Source organism: Tympanuchus pallidicinctus, unplaced genomic scaffold (assembly GCF_026119805.1).
Source record: "Tympanuchus pallidicinctus isolate F22 unplaced genomic scaffold, pur_lepc_1.0 scaffold19, whole genome shotgun sequence".
NCBI lineage: Eukaryota > Metazoa > Chordata > Aves > Galliformes > Phasianidae > Tympanuchus > Tympanuchus pallidicinctus.
In genome coordinates this window covers 13,429,710-13,451,774 of record NW_026294710.1, presented here as the reverse complement: position 1 = coordinate 13,451,774, position 22,065 = coordinate 13,429,710, and the positions used below count along the sequence as shown (strand labels likewise).

The following is a 22,065-nucleotide window of genomic DNA, read 5'->3' as shown; positions in this document are numbered from 1 at the left end:
CTAGTTTGTACTGATAATATCATGTTGAGAAAAAGACTATATTCCCCCAGACACAGTACTCCTTCCAAGCCAACTAGTTGGATCTGTGGACTGGAGCTAGTTTCCAGCACTGGTAATATGGCCTTCAGTTTGATATGTTGATTCATGTCAAGATCTGTGTCCTGGGAAAATGTCTGAGATTTGCAGTGAAAGAATCAGATTCTCAAACAGGGCAAACTGACTTTTCTTTCAGAAGAACTCATCGAGTCATACACCGTTTTTCCAAGAGTTTTGTAATGTAATGACAGAATTGTATTCTCTCTGCTAAGATGGACACAATGGTTTGCTGAATGCACTTTTCTGAGAATTCTCCCTAATCTGCCTCTCTTCAAAATGAACAGGATAGAACTGCCCAGCACAATCTTATCTGTTCAGTTTTGACAGCACTGACCTTTTATGCAGAGTGATGAAGAATCCTGCTAAGATGAAGCCTGAAACAAGTTCTCTGCAACCTTAGAGTCAACCAGTCTATAACACATGCAAGGACTCACCTGCTTTAGTTTTGTCCCCACCATGGATGCACTGCTGTCAAGGACAAAGACAACGTTCTTTGGTAAGGGAGGTAGATCCATGGGTGCAAAGTAGTGTACAAAATACCCATTAAGAATCTGTAGAAGAAAAATGAATTTAGGAATGAAGATTGTGATTCAGTATCCCAGACACATCATTACTGGATGAGCACACCTGATCTTGCTTTTAATCTGTGTGTCTACATTGGTGGATGAGCTCCCTTCAATTTCCCTCTTGATTCTTGTCCTCTGTTCATTCACAGTGGGGGGCCTACTGAAGTCTCTGCATCTCCTTGCATGGTGGACAGTGGTTTTCTTCCAAATGTAGTAAGGATATAACATGTATACCCAGGGATCAGAATCACCACATGCATGTGGGTACCTGGCCCTATATCCAGATGCATGCAGTCTATATATTGAAAAGCAAATACAAAACAGAAACTCAGTGAAGCATGTCCTTTCTTTTAAGTCTATCTTGTGGTTGCAAACTTACTTTATTTTGGACAGTTTTTTCAAGCCTTCACTTGGAAAACATTTGCTAGGATATATAGAGTGTGCAAGGCAGTCAAGCCTTCTCAGGCATAGCTAATAAGATGGAAGAGATCAGCCATGTGAAGTACCTGAACATCTCCGACACTCAGCTCCCGGTTGACATCGTATCTGACTATGAAGTCTCCCAGGATGCCATTTCGGGCAATCTTGGTTTGCTCGACAACATTGGGACTGAATGTAACTTTAGCTAAGGTTTTGGTTTGTCCAATCACAGTAGAAGGAGGAGGAGAGACATCACCTGTTGAGATAAAACCACAGTATTACAAGTTTTTCCTATTTTCTTACATATGTCTAAGCACCACACACAGTGTATTACCATGAAGTTAGGTCTACTAGCACTAGTTATGTGCTAAGATTAAAGATTCATCTTACCAATGATAAAATAAGAACTTAATAACCCCTACCCCAAGATTGCCATGTTATCAGGGATAGAAATGTTTATCCAGTATTCCTATGCTCACTGCTTTTTGGAAGTCACTGAACTCAAAGGCCAGATATTCTCTGTATGACTTCTAATCAATTCCTATGAATAATACAAATCCAGCTTCAGACACGTACAGATCTTAATACCAACCAACTCAGTACATTTAGCATGCAGATCCTATACCTGAGCTCCTTCCAGGCAATATATGATTCATTTGACTTATTCAAACATTTCTTCTAGGACATGAATCATACTGCAGATTTGTCTCGACAGATTATAAAGAGATCTTGAGGTGACTTGTTCAGATATTCTATAAACTTCTGAGGTGGGATTGATATGGCTGATTATAAGTGTCTGTGTAATGTCTGCATCTGAGCAAGTCACCTTAGATCCCTTTATGTTCAGCAAAGAGCTGAGAGTATAGTCACTGCAATTTCAGTCTGACTTACTGATCCAACAACTAGTGCAGTCATGCAAACTGCATCCCAGAGATATAACTCAAGCTAATATCTTAGAGCCCTCCCAGGGTCAATGGAGACAGACATGCCTTTCAGAGGGCATCTCAGAGAAAGACAGTATCATTTTCTACAGTGATATGAAGATTCTTTGCTGTCTCTTTGGGTGGTCCTTCCTGTCTTTTTGCTATGCACAAACCTACTAAGTGTATCTTTAAACCCTGTATCCAATATTCCTCTCCAGGGGTTCCTATAATACTGTCATTGTAATGAGTAGTGGCACTTCTCCACCTTTTTAAAGTGCCTTGAGCAGCATTAGAAGAACACAACATGACAGCTGTATGCAAGACTGAACATCATCCACCTCACATCCAGATCCCACAGCGATTTAAAAAATCGGATACATATGATTATGTCCATGTAACTAGTGGGAAAATGGAGGCATGAAGTAGTTGCACAGTTCTCCTGACTTCTCACAGGTTGAAGTTTATAGAAATGACAAGAACAGGGTTCTTGTGGTTTTATAGAATGGTCAGCTAAAGCTGTGTTGTTTACCCTAAAGTGTTATGTATAATCTAAACTTCTCCAGGCAAAGAAATGAAATTAAAAGTCATAAATGAATAGCACTCTAAGACTTCTTTTCCACCTTCATTTGGCTTTTGTTTTATAGCTGTCTTGTGAGTCTGTTTGAGAGCATACAAGAGCATACTACTTGGGCAGGAAGGGATTTCCTCTTAAGACACAAAAATAGTTGGAGGACTACGATTTGGAAACAAACTCATCTTGACAAAAGGAAGCTGCATGGCAGATATTACTCAACGTCAGTAAAGCCAGCAATTATTTCTGCATCATGAGGACAGATTTAGACTAAATATTAGAAAGAAATTCTTTACTGTGAGAGTGGTGAGACACTGGAACAGGTAGCCCAGTGAGGTTGTGGATGCCCCCTACCTGGAAGCACTCAAGGCCAGGCTGCGTGGGGCTTTGAGCAACCTGGTCTAGAGGGAGGTGTCCCTGCCTGTAGCAGGGGGGTTGGAACTGGATGATCTTAAAGGTCTCTTCCAACCCAAATCATTCTATGATCATATGATTCTACGGCTTCTCTGTCTAAGCCACTTCTAATTTACACAACCCAACAGTAACTGAGTTTTCTCACCTAATGCGTCTAAATCAATTCAGGACACAATTGTCAGATCTTAAAGGAGGCTTATGTTGTGACTGCCCAGAACTTTGACATTTACTCTACAGTCTGTGTACAGTTCAGATTTCTCTGGACAGAGAAAATTCGTAAATCACTAGCTCTGTATGATTTTATCTCCTTGGATTTGGTTTTACTATTGTAGCTGCCCTCTCATCTAATGAACCAATGTATGTAATATGTTTGTAACACACAGTGCATCCAGTTTGCTTGTGTTGCCCTTCCTGGATTTTCAGCCTGTCTTCCAAAGTCCCATTTAAGTGACAGAGTGCAGGAAATGTCCAGAATTCATAAAAATGACTTTACTGTTCATTTACATTTTCTTATTTATTTGAGGGTTTCACATTACTTCTCAATAACTGAAAAGCAAGCATTGCCACTGGTTGGGTGGCACATCAGGATTAGTGAAAAGCAATCTTAGACTGAAAACAGAAGTTCTTTCCTTTTACCAGGCTGTGACCTTTGGACTTCACTTCTGTGTTTCCCTGCCTTATGTATGTTGGTGGGTTGAGCATACTATGCTGTGCTCAACAGCATATTATGACAATATGAGTTACAGTTCCAGCATTTCTGTGTTCTTTGACCATATGAAACTAGCTCTGTGCTCTACACTTCCTCATCTTTTAAATGGCCATTATCATATGCATCCAGGTTTGTAAAGCACAATGGAATCTAGATGGGATTATGTGGATCACACTGCTTTCCTCAACTATTCTCAAAACACTGTGTATGAAGGTGAGAAGTGTCATTCCCTCTAACACAGACAAGTCTTTAGGAACATTCAGAGAGGAACTTGCCAAGGCTGCCTCACACAGTGACAGGAATATCTGGGGAAGCATCTCCCACCATCTTGACCATCACTCTTTTCTCATCTCTGGGATATATCTCTATGTATGGACTGATTAAAAAAGATCCAAAATGTTTTGGTTGTTTTTTGTTTTGTTTTGTTTTTTTTTTTTCCATTCTGGAATAGAACAATAGAAATCAGCTTTGGAAGACAGGCTATTTAATCCATTCCATTCTCCCAGTCCCAATTTCTTCCTATTTACTTTTATCACGTTATCTGGAAATACTACAGACCTCCAGTAATGAAAGCTCAATATCTGCCCTTACCAGCCCTTGCTAGAACTTCAACTTCTCACTCTTAGGAAGATATTTTCAATGTCAAATTTACATTTTTGTTTCTGTATCACAAACCTGTGGGTTTTTTTTGTCTTTTGTTGGCATAGTAAGAATAGTATTTCTTTTCTGCTTGGAGCAGCCTTGTATGTCTTTGAATACAACTACTATGTCATCCCCCAGCTTTCTCTTTTAGACAGCACTTAGTATCTGAATCACAATTACTCTCCCCTGTTTACCGGCCAAATTCTTTTCAGATAAGTGACTGGGAGGGGTAAATCTATGAAATATTGCAGAGTTCAAAGCATGGATGAGCTCCAGAGACCTACGCTGACCCATGCTTGTGTTGAGGTAATTAATAGTCTTCAGATAAATTTTCCACCAAATTCAGCTAAGTAAGCTAAGCAAGTAAAAGCATTTTTTCATGTGAGAATACAGTCTCCACATGATGAAAAGTTAAGCCCAAATTATTTTAGAAATTGGCAGAGTAATCAATAGAACTCAAATGCAAAGTTCATCCTCTGCTAACAAGTGGTAGCTTTCAAACAACTGTGATAAGAAATAAAAACATAAAAACCTTCCTGCAATCTAGATCCTTCATAGAACTGTACAATGATTAAGTTGGAAAAGATTTCTATGATAATCTAGTCCAACTGACTTTAAAGAGAAATAGAGTCATTTTCAAACAACATGGTGTCTCCCTACCCAACATGATGGCTAGTTCTCAAATCACTGCTCTGGAGGAAAAGGATGAGAACAGTCAGCCCTGAGCATGCTGAGTGGGACACCATCCAGAAAATGGCTTCACTCTGAGGTGACCAGAAATGTCCACCATCACTGACCTCGGCATCTCCTGTTTTGGGCTTTGTATGTAACAGAAGCAAACACCTGCACAAGCCAAAGGATTACTTTCCAAAACTCACATGTCTGTTATCTTCCTTTGGGAAAAATACAACTCCCAGATGGAGCTGTGTGTGAAGAAGTCACTGACAAAAGAAATATCCTGAAAAGACCTGTTATCACTTTGTCTCTGTTCCATATTCAGAGAGGATGTACAGAGTGCTTTCCTAGACCAAAGCACAGCTGACGTTGCAAGAATACCTGGAAAATTTGGAATCAAGTCCAATCTTTGTATCTTGGGCAACTAAAAATGGGCAGAAATGAACTATTCTGTGTCAACTGCTACAATTTCTGTGCTATGCCCTTAAATGTCAAAAAAGTGTCAGTCACTCTGTCACATCAAGGGGCATCTTCTGCCAGTAAGTCTTAAAGTTTTCTCTTCTATTTGTCACAGACTGTATGGATATTAGCAGTTTGGCTAGGGTCAAAAGTGCAGATTGTGAATGAACATTAAACAGAAAACTTTTTTTCAATTAAGCTTCCTGCATGGGGTATTGGATCTACTGACAGCACATAGAAAAGCACAACAAATGTAGGACAATTTGTCCACAAAATACAGATCAGCCATTTCTCAACTTTGGAGCATCTAAAGGTTTTTTTTCACATTAGTTTTACTAATGGTCTTGGGTCTTTGGATGTCCTATGAGCAAGAAGGCTTTGCAGAGACTAATGGCTCAGAAGATTTGCTTTCTGGATCAAGGTAAAGAGATGAAAATAGATTGGAGTATGATGGATTTCAAAGTGCCTTGAACTTGCTCTCTCTGGGGGTATTTTTGTGATTCTCACTTACATTCAGGAAGCAGGAAGTTCCTATTGTCTACTCCAACTGTGGTTGATCTTGTTGGTCAGAAAAGGTCACACGCAATAAATCTCTCCTATTTGAAACTAGTTGTTCTCTGAGACCTGTATGAGAACCTTCTGAGATCCTCTGTCAAGTCTTTTTGATTTATTTTTCTTTTTTTTTGTGGGTTTGTTTTGTTTGTTTGTTTGTTTTGTCTGCCCATTAGTCCTTATTTCCTCATTTTCCTTCAGATCAGAAAGGAGCTCTACAAACCCAACTGATTTTCTTAACTTTACATATTCATCAGAGCATTGGTCACCTGAGTACCAATGAAGCCTTGGTCTAAAAGACACATAACACACTCCTGCCTGCTAATAGTGGACCCCAAAAGCATGTTTAGCACTTCAAAAACTTCCACAGCAGTGATTTCACCTCAGAAAACATATTCCACAAATTGTATATACTCACTGAAAATAGAGTTTGTAGCAGCAATTCTAAATAAGGATTAAGCAAAGGAATGTGAATTTCAGTTGCTTTACGCACTGTAATGTCACATCTATTTATCACATTTTGCTGGATAGGGTGGATTTTAGAATCATAGAGCTTGGGTCCATTTTAAAAGTATTGTTTTGAATCTCAGACACAGTGCCAAGAATTATCAGTGCTAACAGATTGTCATTTGGAGAGCAAGTTACAGGATTTTTCCCTGTATAGCATTTACACAAGAATTTCCACACTGTACTAGACCAACCGTGTGTCTGCTCTGCTTAGACCATCTCCAACACTGATCAGTGGCAGATGTTTTGCAGGAAACAATATGTCACAATGCACTGTGATAGTCCCTGATAGGAGGAAAAGGATTCCTGTCCTCCTGATGAGGTACAGAGCACGCTTACTACACAGTGCATGAATGTATAGCAGGGAGACTAATTAGCTGTATGTGGCTTGACCTGAGGTTAGTTCAAGTCAGCAGGGCCATTGACTTCGTAGAGTCATAGAATAATAGAATATCCCAGGCTGGAAGGGGTCCATAAGGGGCATCAAGTCCAACTCCTGGCTCCACACAGGGGTACTCAAAATTCAAACTACATTTCTGAGAGCATTGTCTAAACACTTATTTCAGTACTATTTGGATGAAATCAGTAGTACCAGACTGAGTTATCAGTTTAACTCCCTGATCACAGTCTTCACTTGACCGACACAAACAGCTTCACTGATTTGACTGGTATTATGTCAGCTAGAGTAACGGAGGTCAAGTCTCACAAGCTTCTACATCCTGCTTCCACGTCAGACTCACCCTTTTAACTTTACCATTTCTTTTTTGCCAACATGTATCAGTCCCGGTATCCTGTGCTTCTTGCTGTTAGTTTACACTAAAAATCATTAATTTATGCTTGATGTTTGGACAAGTCCAAGGATGGCTGGGATAAAAGTAGACACTTGGAAAGTGGTTTTTCCTCATGGAATTTCCCATGTTCTAAAAAGCAGGATTTCCGATCCTTGCCTTGGCATGAGTGGATGGAAAAAACAGTTCACTTCAACTGAGCAGCTCCCAGTAGATGTAGAGCCAGAGAAGAAGCTGCTCAAATACTGAGCACAAGGCCCGAAGGCCCAGTTCCAAGCTTCTAAAGACAATAGAAAACAGCCGTATTGAATTGAATGCGATCAGCCTAATAATCTTCAAAGTTCTTATGAGCTTATGCACAGATACCACGCAGACAGTTGTCTCTAGAAATTATGACAAATGCCATCAGCCTTTGCACTAAGACTGAATTCCCACCATCCAACTTCACAGAGTTGATAATCCTGAAAACTTTTTCTTGTCATATTCGCTACACCAACTTTCTTGAAACTGGAGTTTGCCCTGCCAGTGAGTGAAAAAGGTCTCTAAAGAGAAATTGCTGACAGCCCACAGTGTTTGGAGACTTGCTTATTACATAAGTGCAGCCACTCCTGGGTGCAGTGTACCTGCCATACAGTGACTACTGTAAGTGTTCATAAAGGAAAATAAAAATAATAATAATAATAAAATAAATAATAATAATAATTTTAAAATAAGTATTCTAAAAATTAGTTATAGCTGGAATTTTTCAGAGTAACTCACACCTAATGAGTTCCTAGTGTTTATTTGCCATGTTATTTTTGTTTCCTTTATTTTGTGACAATAGTCTTGATCCTGGGCAATGAGGCTTTAATACAATGTTGGGGTTTTGTTTATTGGCTCATTTGGAGCAGAAGGTAAATGAATGAAAACCAAGTCTATGCAGTTATTCAAGAATGCCCCAGAGAACAGTTCCAATCCAGTTCCTAAGAAATTATTAGGATGTCACGAATAACAAAATCATGGATCATAAAATCTCACCTTACCTTCAGCTTTTCCATTGCCTTTATGCTTGCTGTTTCGAAGGGGAGGCACTTCCAGTGAAATGATACCTGAGTTTTCCAGAATGTTCACCTCCACTCGTAACCTCCCCACCAGCTGCTGGGGCCGGATGCTGACCATATACTCATATTTTCCCAATCGCCTTTGCAAGAGCTCTTCATAATGCAGTAGGAAGTTGGCTTGCATCTTCCGAGGAATGAAAACTGAAGCTTTGAATGTCTCATAGCCATTCTCTCTGGAAGAAAAGAGGAATATGTCAAACATCTATAGCATAGAGCAGGACCAGAAGAAAGACTACCTCTTGGTTTCTAAACACAAGGATTTGTAAGACTCATATTTAATTCTTTCCTTTGCCCCAGTGACTCACTGCAGTACCTTAAGGAAAGTACAAATTATTTTCTCTTCCCTATTATTAGCTGTTTATCTCTACATACTCAGAAGGGAAAAACAGGACCACGAAGACATTTCCATCTCTGGACACCTCTCTGAAAGGGCTCTTCTCTTCCAAATGACTACAGTGTGACAGGTTCCCTTTTATGTCTGGATCCTGAGAGACTGTCCTTTGTTAAAAGCTTGTGACTTTTTTTTTTTTTTTACCAGACTAATCACATTTTGAATCCACGATGATCTTGACATCCATAATTCTTAGTGGCAAGAAACATGATTTATAGGAAGAACACATTATTTTGTCTGTTTAGAACTTGACACATAACTATTCTTTTTCTCTCTAGATTTTCTATGAAAGATAGAAAATAAAGATACCTATTCTCTTTTCACACGAGTTCAGATTTCTGTCAGATTTCTCCCTCTGTACAGTTCATCATTTTTCTAATATGAGAAGTAATGGTCTAGTTATGTGTTCTTGATCATGTGTTTCACATTGGAGTAGCTTTACTATCACAGGCAACAAGGAGTCATGCAGGATTTTCTAAAGCAGAAAAATCCATTCAGACTTGCAGCTCTTTGCAAGTTATATAGGAGAACCTGAGTACTTGTCAAATTAGAGGAGGAGAATAGCCTGCAGATCTGCCAAAGTGCCTTCAGATGAACACAGGATTGCAGATTGTTAAAGAGATGAGACTTTCTGACAGCAAAAAAAGACTACGCATGGTCAAGCACTGAGAACAGGGCAAATAGACAAGACTGCAAAAGGGTACCTGTGGTTCTACTACTGAATATCTTTGCAGTCTTGAAGTTGTAACTTACTGAAGCGCAGTGTGTCTTAATTTTACTGCCAGTTATTCAGGAGGTAACAAGATTTCTTTTCCTCTCAAGTATATCAGTTAGACATCCTGGACCTCCTTGGAAGTGAAAAAGTTGTGTAACAGAGTCAAAAAGGTCACACACACATTTAGGTTACTTGGAGCATGGGAATGACACTAGGCAGTGAAGACAATGTTTTGTTCAGCTCCTTCCTCTTCCTACAGATCTATACGTGTGTATACCAAAGCAACCAGAAATAAATATGGGAGGAGAGTACATTACTTCTCAGAACATAGTTGAATGCATGACACTTGCCTTCCGTTCACAGGACTTGGAGGTTTCTTCGTCTTTGCTTTGTCATCATTGCTGTGCTTCTTTTCTTTCCCTGTGACCTCCCCATAGTAAGTCTTGTTGCCAATGCTCCTAGAGAGATCAGAGATGTCAGCATGACTGATCCGCACCTACAAACACTGTGCAGCTCTCTGTGCAGCTCTCTGCAGAAGGGCACATGGACTGTGCACATGTGGACAGTTATTAGCACAACTCTTATTGAGTTCACTCAGATCAGTGGGATAGAAGCTGACTCAGAAGTGCCCTGGTTGCTTTCGCTGGAAGAGCACATTTTTACCCCAGAACTTAACTTCTCTTAAATGCCAGTATAAAATCTTCAGAGCACAAAGACATTAGCCTGAAAGCAAAGCAATTGCCAGACTCTCAACAAGAACTGTTTCGTGTATGGTCCCAGATCCACCATCTGTGTCAGTGCACGTGGCGATATTCAGAATTGCTTCTCTCAAGTAGCTGCTTTGCTGACAAAAATACATCTCTCTGGGAATGAGTTACAGACCTAGATGGGCAATGGCAAAAGGCTAATTTACCTTCTACTCAACCCAAGAGGAAGTTTTCCTAAAAAAAGCTTACCCCTCATCTGCTATAGCGAGGGACAAAGTTGTGGCAGTAATTTCTACCCATAGGGAGGAATCTTAGCATGACCAAACTAAACACATTTTAAAACCAAGTGCCTCATTTATTCCTTAATGAGTTAGTTGAGTGTGAGTTGATTGCCCTTTGCCTGCCCTGCTACCCAGAGAATGACTAGCACCTCCAGCAACAGGTCAGCCTGTCTTCTGTTTTGATTGTTGTGGTAATCAGAGACGTGATTTAGCAGAGAGTTGTTAGAGTATTATGGCTAGATTGTGGTTGGACTTAATGATCTTTAAGGTATTTTCCAAACTGAGTGATTCTGTGATGCTATGATTCTATGATTTTGTGATTTGACCCTTGTCCTCCATTGAGATTGTGAAAATGTAGAAAAATAAGAAGCTTTTGAGGCACCACAGTTAGGAGACATAAATATGATGTGCTAGTGTTGCTGAAATTTTAATTGGAAAGGTTAGAAGAATTGTTCTGGTCCAAATCTGAGAAAGAGGAGAAGGAATTTATTAAAGTGCACTCACATGGGAAATAGAAGAATGCTCTTCCACATGTACAATGAGGGCTTGAATCTTAGTATCCTGTCCTCCAAGCATTTGTTCTGTGCTGTGAGGCCGTGATATTCTTGGATGAAGTATACCATGTGTGTATTTTCCAAGTGCAACTATTCTAAATGCAAAAAAGCATTGATACAGTCCAACTGCAGGCTAGCCAGTGTTTAAAATCTCAGAGACCTGTTTGTGAGATGGAAAAAGCATTCACCTAGCTGTCAGAACTACTTACGTACATGGTAAAGTTGGAGATGAAAGCTGCAGCTGGGATCTGCATCTCAAACACAGCTTCTCGTGCCTCGGATCCACTGTTCACCATTGTACAGGACACCGTGGTGAAAGCATAGCGAGAAATGATTGTGGATTTCACTGAGAATTCAGACATCCGAGGCCTAGTTTCCTGTAGATATCAAAGGTTACCCATTAACAGTGAGTTAGGTAACTCTCCCCTTCAATTTTACAGTGGGTTTAATATTTAATATTCTCAAAGAATGAACCCTTTTACAATGAGTCTTTGACTCCCTGTGAGGAACACAGCAAGCAAGGTGAGGATTGCCTCCAAAATATCAGGTGAGATGCAAAAGTTAAACTTAAAAAGACATGGCAGGGTCTTTGTTCGTACACAAGGTCAAAAAACTACAGTCATTCTCCAATTCTCAGGAAGGGTCTGGGCAGCACAAGAGCTCTGATTTTGCCAGCATCTGTGTTGTGAAATACACTGATAAAATCCATCTGTATCCTAAGTCGCACTCTTCAACTCTGACTATTCGAGACAGTGAGGATTAGCCCATTTTGGCCTGGAAGAGAAGCCCAAAATATCTCCCCATAGGGTCCAGAACTGATGTCACAAGAGCAGATGTAAGATTTCTTGAAAGACTGAGATCACTGCGCATGGAGCAGCATCTTAAAACTGACACAGTCAGATCCGTAAGTTTTGTAAACAGAAAAACTGCTGTCACTGGAGTGAGTTGAGTCCTCCTCTGCTGAGAATCAATGCTGGAGGTCTCAGCCAATGGATGGAAGAGACTTAATAAGAAACACTGACACAGTGACATCTCAAACAAAATATTTTAAGCCTTTTAGCCCATATTGGATTCCTTCCAGCAGAGAAGTAGCAGAAATTTCAGAGAATGACACATGATGTAGCAATGGAAGCTGGAAGCCAATTTCTGCTGCATGGGAATGTGTCTGGGGTTGGAGCATTTCTTCAGTCTAAGATGATTTTTGACAGCAACGTCTCCATGGAACTCAACAGTTTTCATCCTAGAAGACTTCAGTGTGTTTAACTGTAAGTAGCCCATTAGAAAATAATCTATTTGCTGCTTTAAACCATTGAAGTCTGAAACTTCAAAAGCAGAAGGGAGCTAAACAGTAAAATATGTTGCAAATAAAGAGCAATTTTGCTAAACCAAGTACATCAAGAATTTATTCCTACTGAGGCTACTAAAAAATCATAGCCCCCTGAGACTTGTGAAAACACAAACATGTTCTTCAGCTGCACTACCAGCCTTTTTCTCCCAATAAAAACAATTTTCCCAAATGGCTTAACAAAGGGATCAATTGTTGTATGAATAAGTATGAAACAGAAAATATTCTGTGGTAGTTGATGGCATCAGAATAGCAATAAATGAGCATCCAGCTAATAAAGCTGCTGGGCTAGTGGCTTCCAGGCAAATGAAAGGATGAGAATCCACTAGAAACAAAGATGAAACTATCAACAGCTGGAAATAAGGCCCCATTTGCCTACACTTTCAAGGCTTGGATATGTCTGAAATGGACCTAATCACAAGAGAAGTCTTTAACAGCTGGAGAATATCTGATTTGTTCTGTCTCCATGTACATCCTCCTCAGCACAGGTTCAGCTCCCATGGAGCACAATGGCAAAAACTCATTTACAGTCTGAGCTGGTTCACTAATTGCAGACAGCTCAATGAGACATATCTAGACTAGAATATATCTACTTAATGTAGATGTCCACCCTTAGGCCACAAGGGGCTTTTAGTCAGTTGGTGGTGACTGGGACAACATTCCCAAAATATGGGGCAGCATGTTCTTAGGATTTTCCCGCACACATAAGCATGAATTTTCAGTTTCTATCTGCTGAAAGTGGAGAGGATGGGGAGTTTTAATCTGGAGTGATGTTGCAGGCACATTTCAAGATCTAATGGGATGATGTTCCATTCACTCTTTTGTATCATCAAATGCCTGTGGCCTATCAGGTGTTAAAAAGGATTTGCAGAAGTGAAAGAGAGAACCTGAAAATGCAGCAAATTCCTTAGATCCAAATGTCCTGCATTCACTCTCATTTTCTGCATTTCATCACAATCTTTGGGTGCAAACCAGGCTGAAAGCTCAACAGCAAATAGCTGAGATACAGACTGGTTTTGCAGTGGCAGATCTTGACTTGTCAAAACAAGAACGTAGCCTGCCACTGGCAGGGATCAATAGTACATGCTCAGAGAAGAGTGTTAAGATCTGGCCAACCTGGTACTAAAGCTCAAGAATTTTCTCTCAGTCTCCTCTAATTAGTGGCTGAAGGAATTCCTATACCCAGTGTGGCATTTTATAAACATCATTCCTGAAGATGTTCAGGAAATGTGAAGATGTTGTTCTTAGGGACATGGTTTAGTAGGCAATAGTGGTGGCAGGTAGATGGTTGGACTAGATGATCTTAGGGCTTTTCCAACCTGAACAATTCTATGATTCTGTTCTATATGAAGAACCACATCCTTTAGATGTTTTCTACCAAGTCCATTATGTACTAGTTTCAATTGATCTCTGTTAAACTCTGCATCCCTTGAAACAAGCTCCAGTTCTAATATCTCCACAGTCAAATGGCAAAAACAAACGGAAAAAAAATACATTCAGCACTTCTTCCTCCTTGTGGTGAGTAGATGTTGCTGCTGGAGAAAGCAAGGGCAGGGCATCATATATAACTGTGCCAGGGCATCATATACAACTGGGGATGAAAGAGCCTTACGGCCCTGGAAGGGATCTGCCATTTCTTGTATATAGAAAATACAAATGCTGGGGGCAGAGGCAGTTTCAAAACAGGTTGCTAGGTCGGGCTTGGCGAGCAGCCCAAGTTCCAGTCTGTGATTCTCGCATGTTCCCTGGAGCCCTTACACAATCCGTCAGTGCTTGATTCTCTGACTTACAGCTGCACAAATGCCTGCTTGTTTTCCCCACTTTTTATTAAGGTCTTCAGAAGAAGAGAGACAGCACAAAGGAGAAACAAAACAAAACAAACCATTTGTTTAATATTATTATTGCTATGATTTATTATTCCTATTAAAAATAAAGCCAGGGAGTGCCAAGGCAGTGGATTAGCACTTTGCTACAATAAAGGTTGGCTGGAGGCTTTTTGAAGATGTCCCAGTTATTATGATGAAGTGGGAGCTGAAAATTTTCTGCCAAACATATTATTTTGTGTTTGTTTATAAGAAATCTTTGGAAAGACAGAAAAGAGCTGAAGATAAATGAAATTCACTCCACGTTTTTGCCTCTATCAGTTGCTTTCATCAAAATATACTGACTGCATGTCAGATTAGAAATTGTAAACTAGTAATAAGATTGAGGATTGCTATCCCTTAGGGTGCTGATTCAAGTGTCAAAGATCAAAGGAGCCAGAAGCTACTGATGGCTGTTCAGTGTGTGAAATGAGTTCTTCCAGTTCTTTTCCAGAGAAAAGAAACCAGGAAAATAACTGGCCATGAATAGCGATTTCACTGGCTGTAGCCATATTCTTATCTAAGCCATGCAAATCTCAGTGCAGCAACATAGCCAGATCTGACAAATTTTCTGTACATCTTAAAGCTTAGATTCCCCCACCAAAAGGAAGATACTGGCTTCTTTGCTCTCTTTCTTCAATAAATTCTGGCTTCTGTATAAACAGAGAAGAACAGATCTTCAAATTTCAAAATGAACTTTCTTTTTCTCTTGAAATTCAATGAGATTTCATCAGTCTCATTCATGTTCATTGCATGGTTGATGATGATAGCATTGGATACGACCCAAATCTGTGGCTGAGAAGATGGATTGGGAAGAGTTAGAAGAACTTGTACCTGTTGGATGACTCAAAATTAAGATTTTTTTCCCCAGAATCGCACCCCTACCATCACTGACTGATACAGTTTACACTTGGGCACAGGGATGCACATACGTATAGATGCTCAGAGCAAGTGTAATTCTCATGAAGTAAAAGACAGGGTGATACATACCAGCCTCTGCAAAAATCTGGTCTGTCTTGGGACACGACGTACAACCTGCAAAGAATTAAAGGAGTTAATGGAGCCTTGGAAAGCTTGTCATTTGTTTAAATCCAGATGTGAGCTTGTCTGGCTGAACACAATGGCCAGGTTCAAATGTTCCTTAGGTTTAAACCAAAACCTAAATCTCTTCTCTATTAGCATACCTATTCATCAAAGCTCAGGAATGCAGTTCTCATGAATGAGAAGGTGTTGTGTATTTTACAAATGCTACCTGTCCAGAATGTCTCTACTTGAAGGCAAGGACATCAGCAGTGGCTGTCCGTGCTGCGTCTTCATCCTCAAGCTTGTTCTCTGACAGCTTCCTATGGAGGTACACAAAGGCTCTATACTACTGTTTTTCCAGTGGCATGGTGTGCGATGCATGATGAGCTCTTCTAAATGGTTTCCCAGGAAAATAATGTCCATCTATTTTTATATTGGACGCTACAAATGTAATCTTTTTGTTAGAATTTTCCCAGCCCCCATCTCCTAGTCTCTGTTAGGAAAGGAAAGCTGGAAGTTAACCATAGATCAGATGAAATAACTTCATAGGTAAAACACATCTGTCAACCCAATGTTGGGCATCCTTACTTCAATCCTTTCTGCCTTACGACCTCTGGAGGCCTAGCAATTGATCAGACTAGAGCAGGACAAACTGAGTCCTGTACTAGTTTCATTTGCTTATTAAATGTTATTTTGAGCCCAATTAAATCATCAAATAAAAGTCAAAGCCCATTCCTCATCCTTACTTGAATTTTATTATTATACAAAGTATTTCACCTATGACAACGCAGTCCTACTCATTTCATCACCCTTCACTACAACTCCTCTGACTTTTTTCCACATACATGTAAGTCTTGGCTTAACAACATGTCCAAATCCAATCCCTCCTCAAAACATAGTAGAAGTCTCTTGTCAGTGAGGAACAATGAGGGAAGCCAAGTGACTTTCTAAAATGTTGGTGAAACTCTAGAGAACAGAGGAATGCAATGATAATTTTTTACCTGATTTGCCCTTTCTCTTGATTTACACTGAAAACAAAGTCACCCCTTGCCAAATATATAATTTTTTCCTCTTTATTCATGCATTGCGAAGCTCAGAAATGCCCAGTGGAGAAATTAAATGTTTTCTCTGTTAGAATCTTATTTTTCATCTTTATTTTAGCCAACATCTTGTAAAATTAGAACCTAGGAAAAGCATTTCTCTCAGGAAATTCTCAAAAGAGAGGAGAGGAGAGGAGAGGAGAGGAGAGGAGAGGAGAGGAGAGGAGAGGAGAGGAGAGGAGAGGAGAGGAGAGGAGAGGAGAGGAGAGGAGAGGAGAGGAGAGGAGAGGAGAGGAGAGGAGAGGAGAGGAGAGGAGAGGAGAGGAGAGGAGAGGAGAGGAGAGGAGAGGAGAGGAGAGGAGAGGAGAGGAGAGGAGAGGAGAGGAGAGGAGAGGAGAGAATGATGTGATTCTCTCAGAAAGATAGCTTCTGAAGTCTTGAGAATAACTGGTAGATATTGGTCCGTAAAAGTAAATTCTGCTTGTTAGGACTTTGTGACTACTGCCAAAGCACTGCTGCAGGGTTTATGACACCAATCTGTCCATCGGAGTATTTTTAAAACATCCTACTTCGCTAACATCATCTAATAGAACAATTTCCAACTTTCCACCAATTTTTATCTTTAAAGCCCTCTGAAGCACTCTAATTAAAGCCCAACAACTGCTAGTACTGATTCCATTGCTCCTGACATCTTAGCATGGCATACAAAGAATAAGCTGGGCAGTAGCAAATAGCAACCACTGAAGACCTGACCAGAACTGCATCTAGTGTAATGGTGATAAAGAGCCTCTTGTCATCTGCCCTAGCTCCCTAACAATTCTCCCCATAAGCAGATGAATGAGTGCTCCCAGATGCCATTCAACTAGCAGGACAGTGTTGAAGATGGTTTATCACTCGTACAGCTTGGTGTGCAAGACAGTCCTGGATTGTTGCTAAACTCTCCAACAAGAAATATGTGTCTGCAGTAAACAGGATTGGCAAAAAAGTTGCTGAGGACCTCCCAGAGGAGAAAGATGAACACTCTTGTAGAGTGATTCTTCCCATGCTAGTATGGGAGGAATGGGCAACTGAATGACTAACTCTAAGACAGGTACAGATACGTAAGAAAAGTTTGAGTCTTCCTATGTGTGACAGAAGATGCCAAATACAGACATCTAGTGCTGCCTATGGCACTGTAGAGTATCCCCCTTGGCATCCATCAGGATTCGTAGCTCCTGCATCACGTCTACAGGTCTTAGATACTACAGAGCCTCTCAGATCTCATCAAGTTAAGGTAACTGTGTATTTAGGTAACTTAAGTAAAGTCACCCATGATGTCCACTATAGACCTGAAGGATGTGAGCACAGGTTTAGCATTCAGCCTTTTAAACCGCAGCCTCTAAACTACTATTGCAATGTCATTCCTAACATGCAAAAAGTTCATTGCCCTTTCAGGCCCATTTTTCCAGAAAATCTAAGCTGCACAATGGCACAATACAACAGTCATCACTCGCAGAATTTATTTTTTTTCTCTCCTAGTCAAGAGGCATTTCACTAGCTGAAATACATGGAAGTTCCTTTCATCCAGCTTCAGTTAAAAATCAAGTACGGTAAAACTGAGACCAAAGGACAGGGCAGAAAAGCCTTCCTCCAGGCCTGAAATACTCTGAATTACTCAGACTGGCGCAAGGCCAGGGGACTGCATTAACTCTCTTGTCCCTGCAGCACACACTGTTTAACACAGCTATCAGGATGCCAGCTCTCCAGAGGCACTAAGACCACAACCCTTGGCAGCACAGGAGGGTGTTGGGGCTTTACCTCAAAGAACCACCTGAGCTCTCAGCCATAGGGACAGCAGAGAGGCATACTGCACAGAGAGATGCAAGAAATTCACTTTTAGCAGCCTGCTGTGCATGTTAATGCCAAACCCTGAAGAAAGTGACTGCAAATGAGTGACAAATTCAGCGCATTTTTCTTACTGTCAGTTCTCTGTCACCACAGGGGCTATCCAGGCAGTTTGTTCACCTGACAGCCCTGGACACACACCAATCCAAGAGTTCTCCAGCTGGCTACTTTCAATTAATCCATGCCAATTAACGGGGCACAAGCCACCAGATGTCCCCAAATAACAACTGTCTTAACACCTACTTGCTCTGCAACGCTGTAGTCTGCCATCAGCTTCTCCTCCAGGTACCTTGCCATCAGCTCCGAGTCGGGCTGCCCTACAGCAGCAGGGAAGCAGCAGCAGAGCCATAGCCAAAGGATCATGGTGGAGGGGCAGCAGGTAGGAGAAAAGCCTCACAGCCTCCACTGCTGCTTGTGCTGCGGACAGGCTGTGAGCAGGCTGACAGGAGGCGAGACGATCCACCCTCTTCTCCTCCTTCCCAGCTCGGGACCAGCCCCTTTTCCACTCAGAGTTTCTCTGGCTGCCAGGGTTTTCTATCCTGCAGTCACTTCCCCTCAGCCTGGGATTACAGGCACAGTCCACGTGCCCTTCTCAGTGCTGCCCACAGCCCCCTTCTCACCTCCTATGGGTAGACAGACAGAGGGGATCAGAGCTGGGGGTCCCTGAGCTGCAGCCACATGTCCTCATGTCACCCCAACCAGGAGGACAGTCGAGGAGGTCCTCCCAGGCAGCCTGGAGTCAAAAGGAAGAACTTGCCAAGGGAATGCTGCATGGAGATACAGGGATGGGCAGCTTGGATTCAGGGTTGGGGGACTTGGTAAGGCATAGGAACAGGCTGCCCAGGGAAGTGGTGGGGTCACCGTCCCTGGAGGTGTTGAAAAAACATGGAAATATGGCAGCGAGGAACGTGATTTAGTGAGCATGGTGGGGATGGGTTGATAGTTGGACTAGATGATCTTAGAAGTCTTTTTCCCACCTTAGCAGTTCTTTGATTTCAGTGTCAGCAGCACCCCAACCCTGCAGCGGCCCTCTGTGAAGTGCCATTTCTTTTGCTGGGACAGGACACAAGATGGCTGCTGCCTGAGGTGCTGGTGCCTCAGGGACCAGCAGGGCACTCTTTTCAGCTGCTGGTGGCAGCTGAAAGAGCCTCTGTGTGTCTCCTTATGCTATTCACCATTATGTTGGGCAGCCCTGAGTGACTTATGCCACAGTTAGTATATAAAAGCATTCTTCTGCCCACCCTTTTGGGAGCGTGATCCAAGTGCATACTTGAAGGTTTGCCCAGGAGGGGTACAACTGTACATTTTCACCCTCTCTGAAGTGATTTTTATGTTCCCTCTTCCCCTTCAGCCTCTACTGAAGAGAACAGGCAGTAGGGTGCTGAGGGAGGTACAGGCGAAGCACAGCGTGAGGGCAGCCATGAGACGGGCTGAGCCTCACCTCACTTAGCCCATGGCAGCAGCAACACTTCCTCCTTCTTGTTGCCAAGATCCCTGTCTCATTGGTGAAAGCAGCCCCAGGGCCTGGTTTCTCAGCACAGGGCAGGGCTCCCTCCGCACCCTCACCTTGGCACCCCGCCTGCTGCCTCCCCACCAGGCTGCAGGCAACCCGGGAAAGCTGTCAGCATGGTGTTGGCCTGGCACCTTATCTTGGCACATCGTGCCCCAGAGCTGTGCTTTCATCCCTCTCTCTCATTGTCTCCTTGGTAGTTTCTCAGCTCCAGCAGACCCAGTTTTCCTCCCTTTTCTTTCACACGCAGTCCTTTCAAGATTCAAACCATTGTGTTCTCACTTTCCAGCTCTAGGCCATCAGAGACTGAGGCTGTTTTGCTTCAGCTCCAGCCCAATGTGGTGAATGTCCAGTGGGTGGCTCAGTACCACAGGCTTGGCACCTTTCTTTGGTGAGGCCACATCTCAGTACCCTTCTTAGTTCTGGGCCCCTCACTACAACAGAGACATTGAAGTCCTGGGATGTGTCCAGAGAAGGGCAATGAAGCTGTGAAGGTTCTGGAGCACAGACCTTGTGGGGAGTGACTGAGGGAACTGGGATTGTTCAGTCTGAAGAGGAGGAGGCTTAGAGAAGGTCTTATTGCTGTCTACATCTCCTTCAAAGGAGGTGGTAGTGAGGTGGGTGTCTGTTTCTTCTCTGAGGAAACAGCAAAAGGATGAGAGAGAATGGCCTCAAGTTGTGCCAGGGGAAGTTCAGGTTGGATATTAGGAAAGAACTCTACTCAAAAGGAATGGTTGGGAACTGGCACAGCCTGCCCAGGGATGTGGTGGAATCACAGTCCCTGGTGGTGTTCAGTAACCGTGGAGATGTGGCACTGAGGGATGTGGTTAGTGGGGATGGTGAGGATGGGCTGGTGGTTGGACTGGATGATCTTAGTCATCTTTTCCAACCTTAATGATTCTATGATATTGCCAGCCTGATGCCAAAATGTCCCAGCCCTGTCGGAAGGTGTAAACACACCATTGGATCACTAGAACCCAAAAGTTTCTCCTTCTAGAGTTTCTTCTGAACAGACACATGTGTACCTATCTGAAAGCATATGTCCTCTGAGAACATATAACCTATGAACCTTATATCCTTAAAATGCCTTATGTGTAATTGGAGGGCAGGAAGGCACATGGACCCCATTCAGCAGGGATGAGGGGAGCTGGAGATGGGCTAAAAGGAAGGAACAGCAGTGTCAATGCCTTTGGAGCTCTTCTTTAGCAAATTGGTATGCATATAGCACAGTGGTAAAGAAAAAATATAACCCCAGGATGACTATCTTTAAGCTGACACCATACTATGCTCGAGAAGGCGGTGCTTCTCTCTGAGACCTTCTGTGAGGACCAGAGAAGCAATTGAAGCAATTTGCAGCTGGTATTCAGCTTCTTTTTGTCTTATCCAGCTCAGACATGGAAGAACTGAGCACAGGAGTAGGGTGAAAATCAGGACTGTGACATCCTGTACCCTCACTACTAACATTAGGGATGCTTCTAAGCCTCCCCTCTCCAAGTTTCATTGACCAAGATCCCTGGCTGAACTTGCAGCTCTCCAGCATGTACTCAGGTCTCAAAATGGGCATTTGCAATAATACGTAAAGGATGATTTTCCTGTTGTTTTGGAAAACTTAGAAAAAAACAAGTCGCTTTCATAAAAGCAAGTCAAAAAATACCTAGAGATGTTTGCCAGTTTGAAATAATCTCTGAGCAAGCAGTCAGGACACATTCGGGAAAAGCTGTCCAGAACCCACCAGCTATCGCTCTTGGTCTCCTGATTGGAATTCAGCTTGTTTCTAACCTTCACTCTGCTTCTCCCATTGCACAGGTGAGGAACTGTAGCATCAGTAGCTTATCCTGGGCATGTTTGGTGAAAGGAAAAAGTTCAGAATAGGCATGGGATAACCAATTGTTTGAGGGAATGAGGTGGGGAAAACATTGCCCTCCCTAAAACGATTAGAACAAGCCAGTTCTACTCAGGCTCCCAGTAAGTGAACGTAAGGACACGGCACATAGCTTAATAGGACCAAGCTGTGTTTTATTAATCATGGTTCAGATGCTGTTAGGTTTGCATGTGAATATTATGCCTGAGGTCCTAATAAATTGCTTGCATTATCCCTTCTTCCACCTCTGGAATATGATCTCCTGATTTTGAGGGGGAACATGGATGTCACTTTTCCAGGGATACTGTTGGAGATAGAGATAAGCAATTACTCAGATGTGCCTGTTTGCATTAGATGTATTTGATTCTGAGTTTTGCCAGCTTAGCAAGATGAGCAGCTGTTCTTTGGGTGGGAGCTCACCAAATTAAATTGCCTGGCATACCTCCAGACAGCACGTTCAGAGACGAGGG

General features: G+C 42.0%; 1 protein-coding gene across 1 annotated transcript in view; it reads right to left on the bottom strand.

Annotated features, from left to right (window-relative positions):
• Positions 1-18,685, bottom strand: part of ITIH5 (inter-alpha-trypsin inhibitor heavy chain 5) — a 48,471-nt gene extending 29,786 nt beyond the window's left edge. Inside the window, exons 1-7 of the mRNA XM_052680967.1 lie at positions 18,468-18,685; positions 15,268-15,312; positions 11,284-11,447; positions 9,875-9,986; positions 8,345-8,591; positions 1,169-1,338; positions 531-647 (exon numbers count right to left, since the gene is read on the bottom strand). Coding sequence (XP_052536927.1) covers positions 531-647; positions 1,169-1,338; positions 8,345-8,591; positions 9,875-9,986; positions 11,284-11,447; positions 15,268-15,312; positions 18,468-18,587 — 975 coding nt within the window. The 5' untranslated portion in view covers positions 18,588-18,685. The remainder of the gene's footprint in view (positions 1-530; positions 648-1,168; positions 1,339-8,344; positions 8,592-9,874; positions 9,987-11,283; positions 11,448-15,267; positions 15,313-18,467) is intronic.
• Between the last annotated feature and the right edge of the window lie 3,380 nt (positions 18,686-22,065).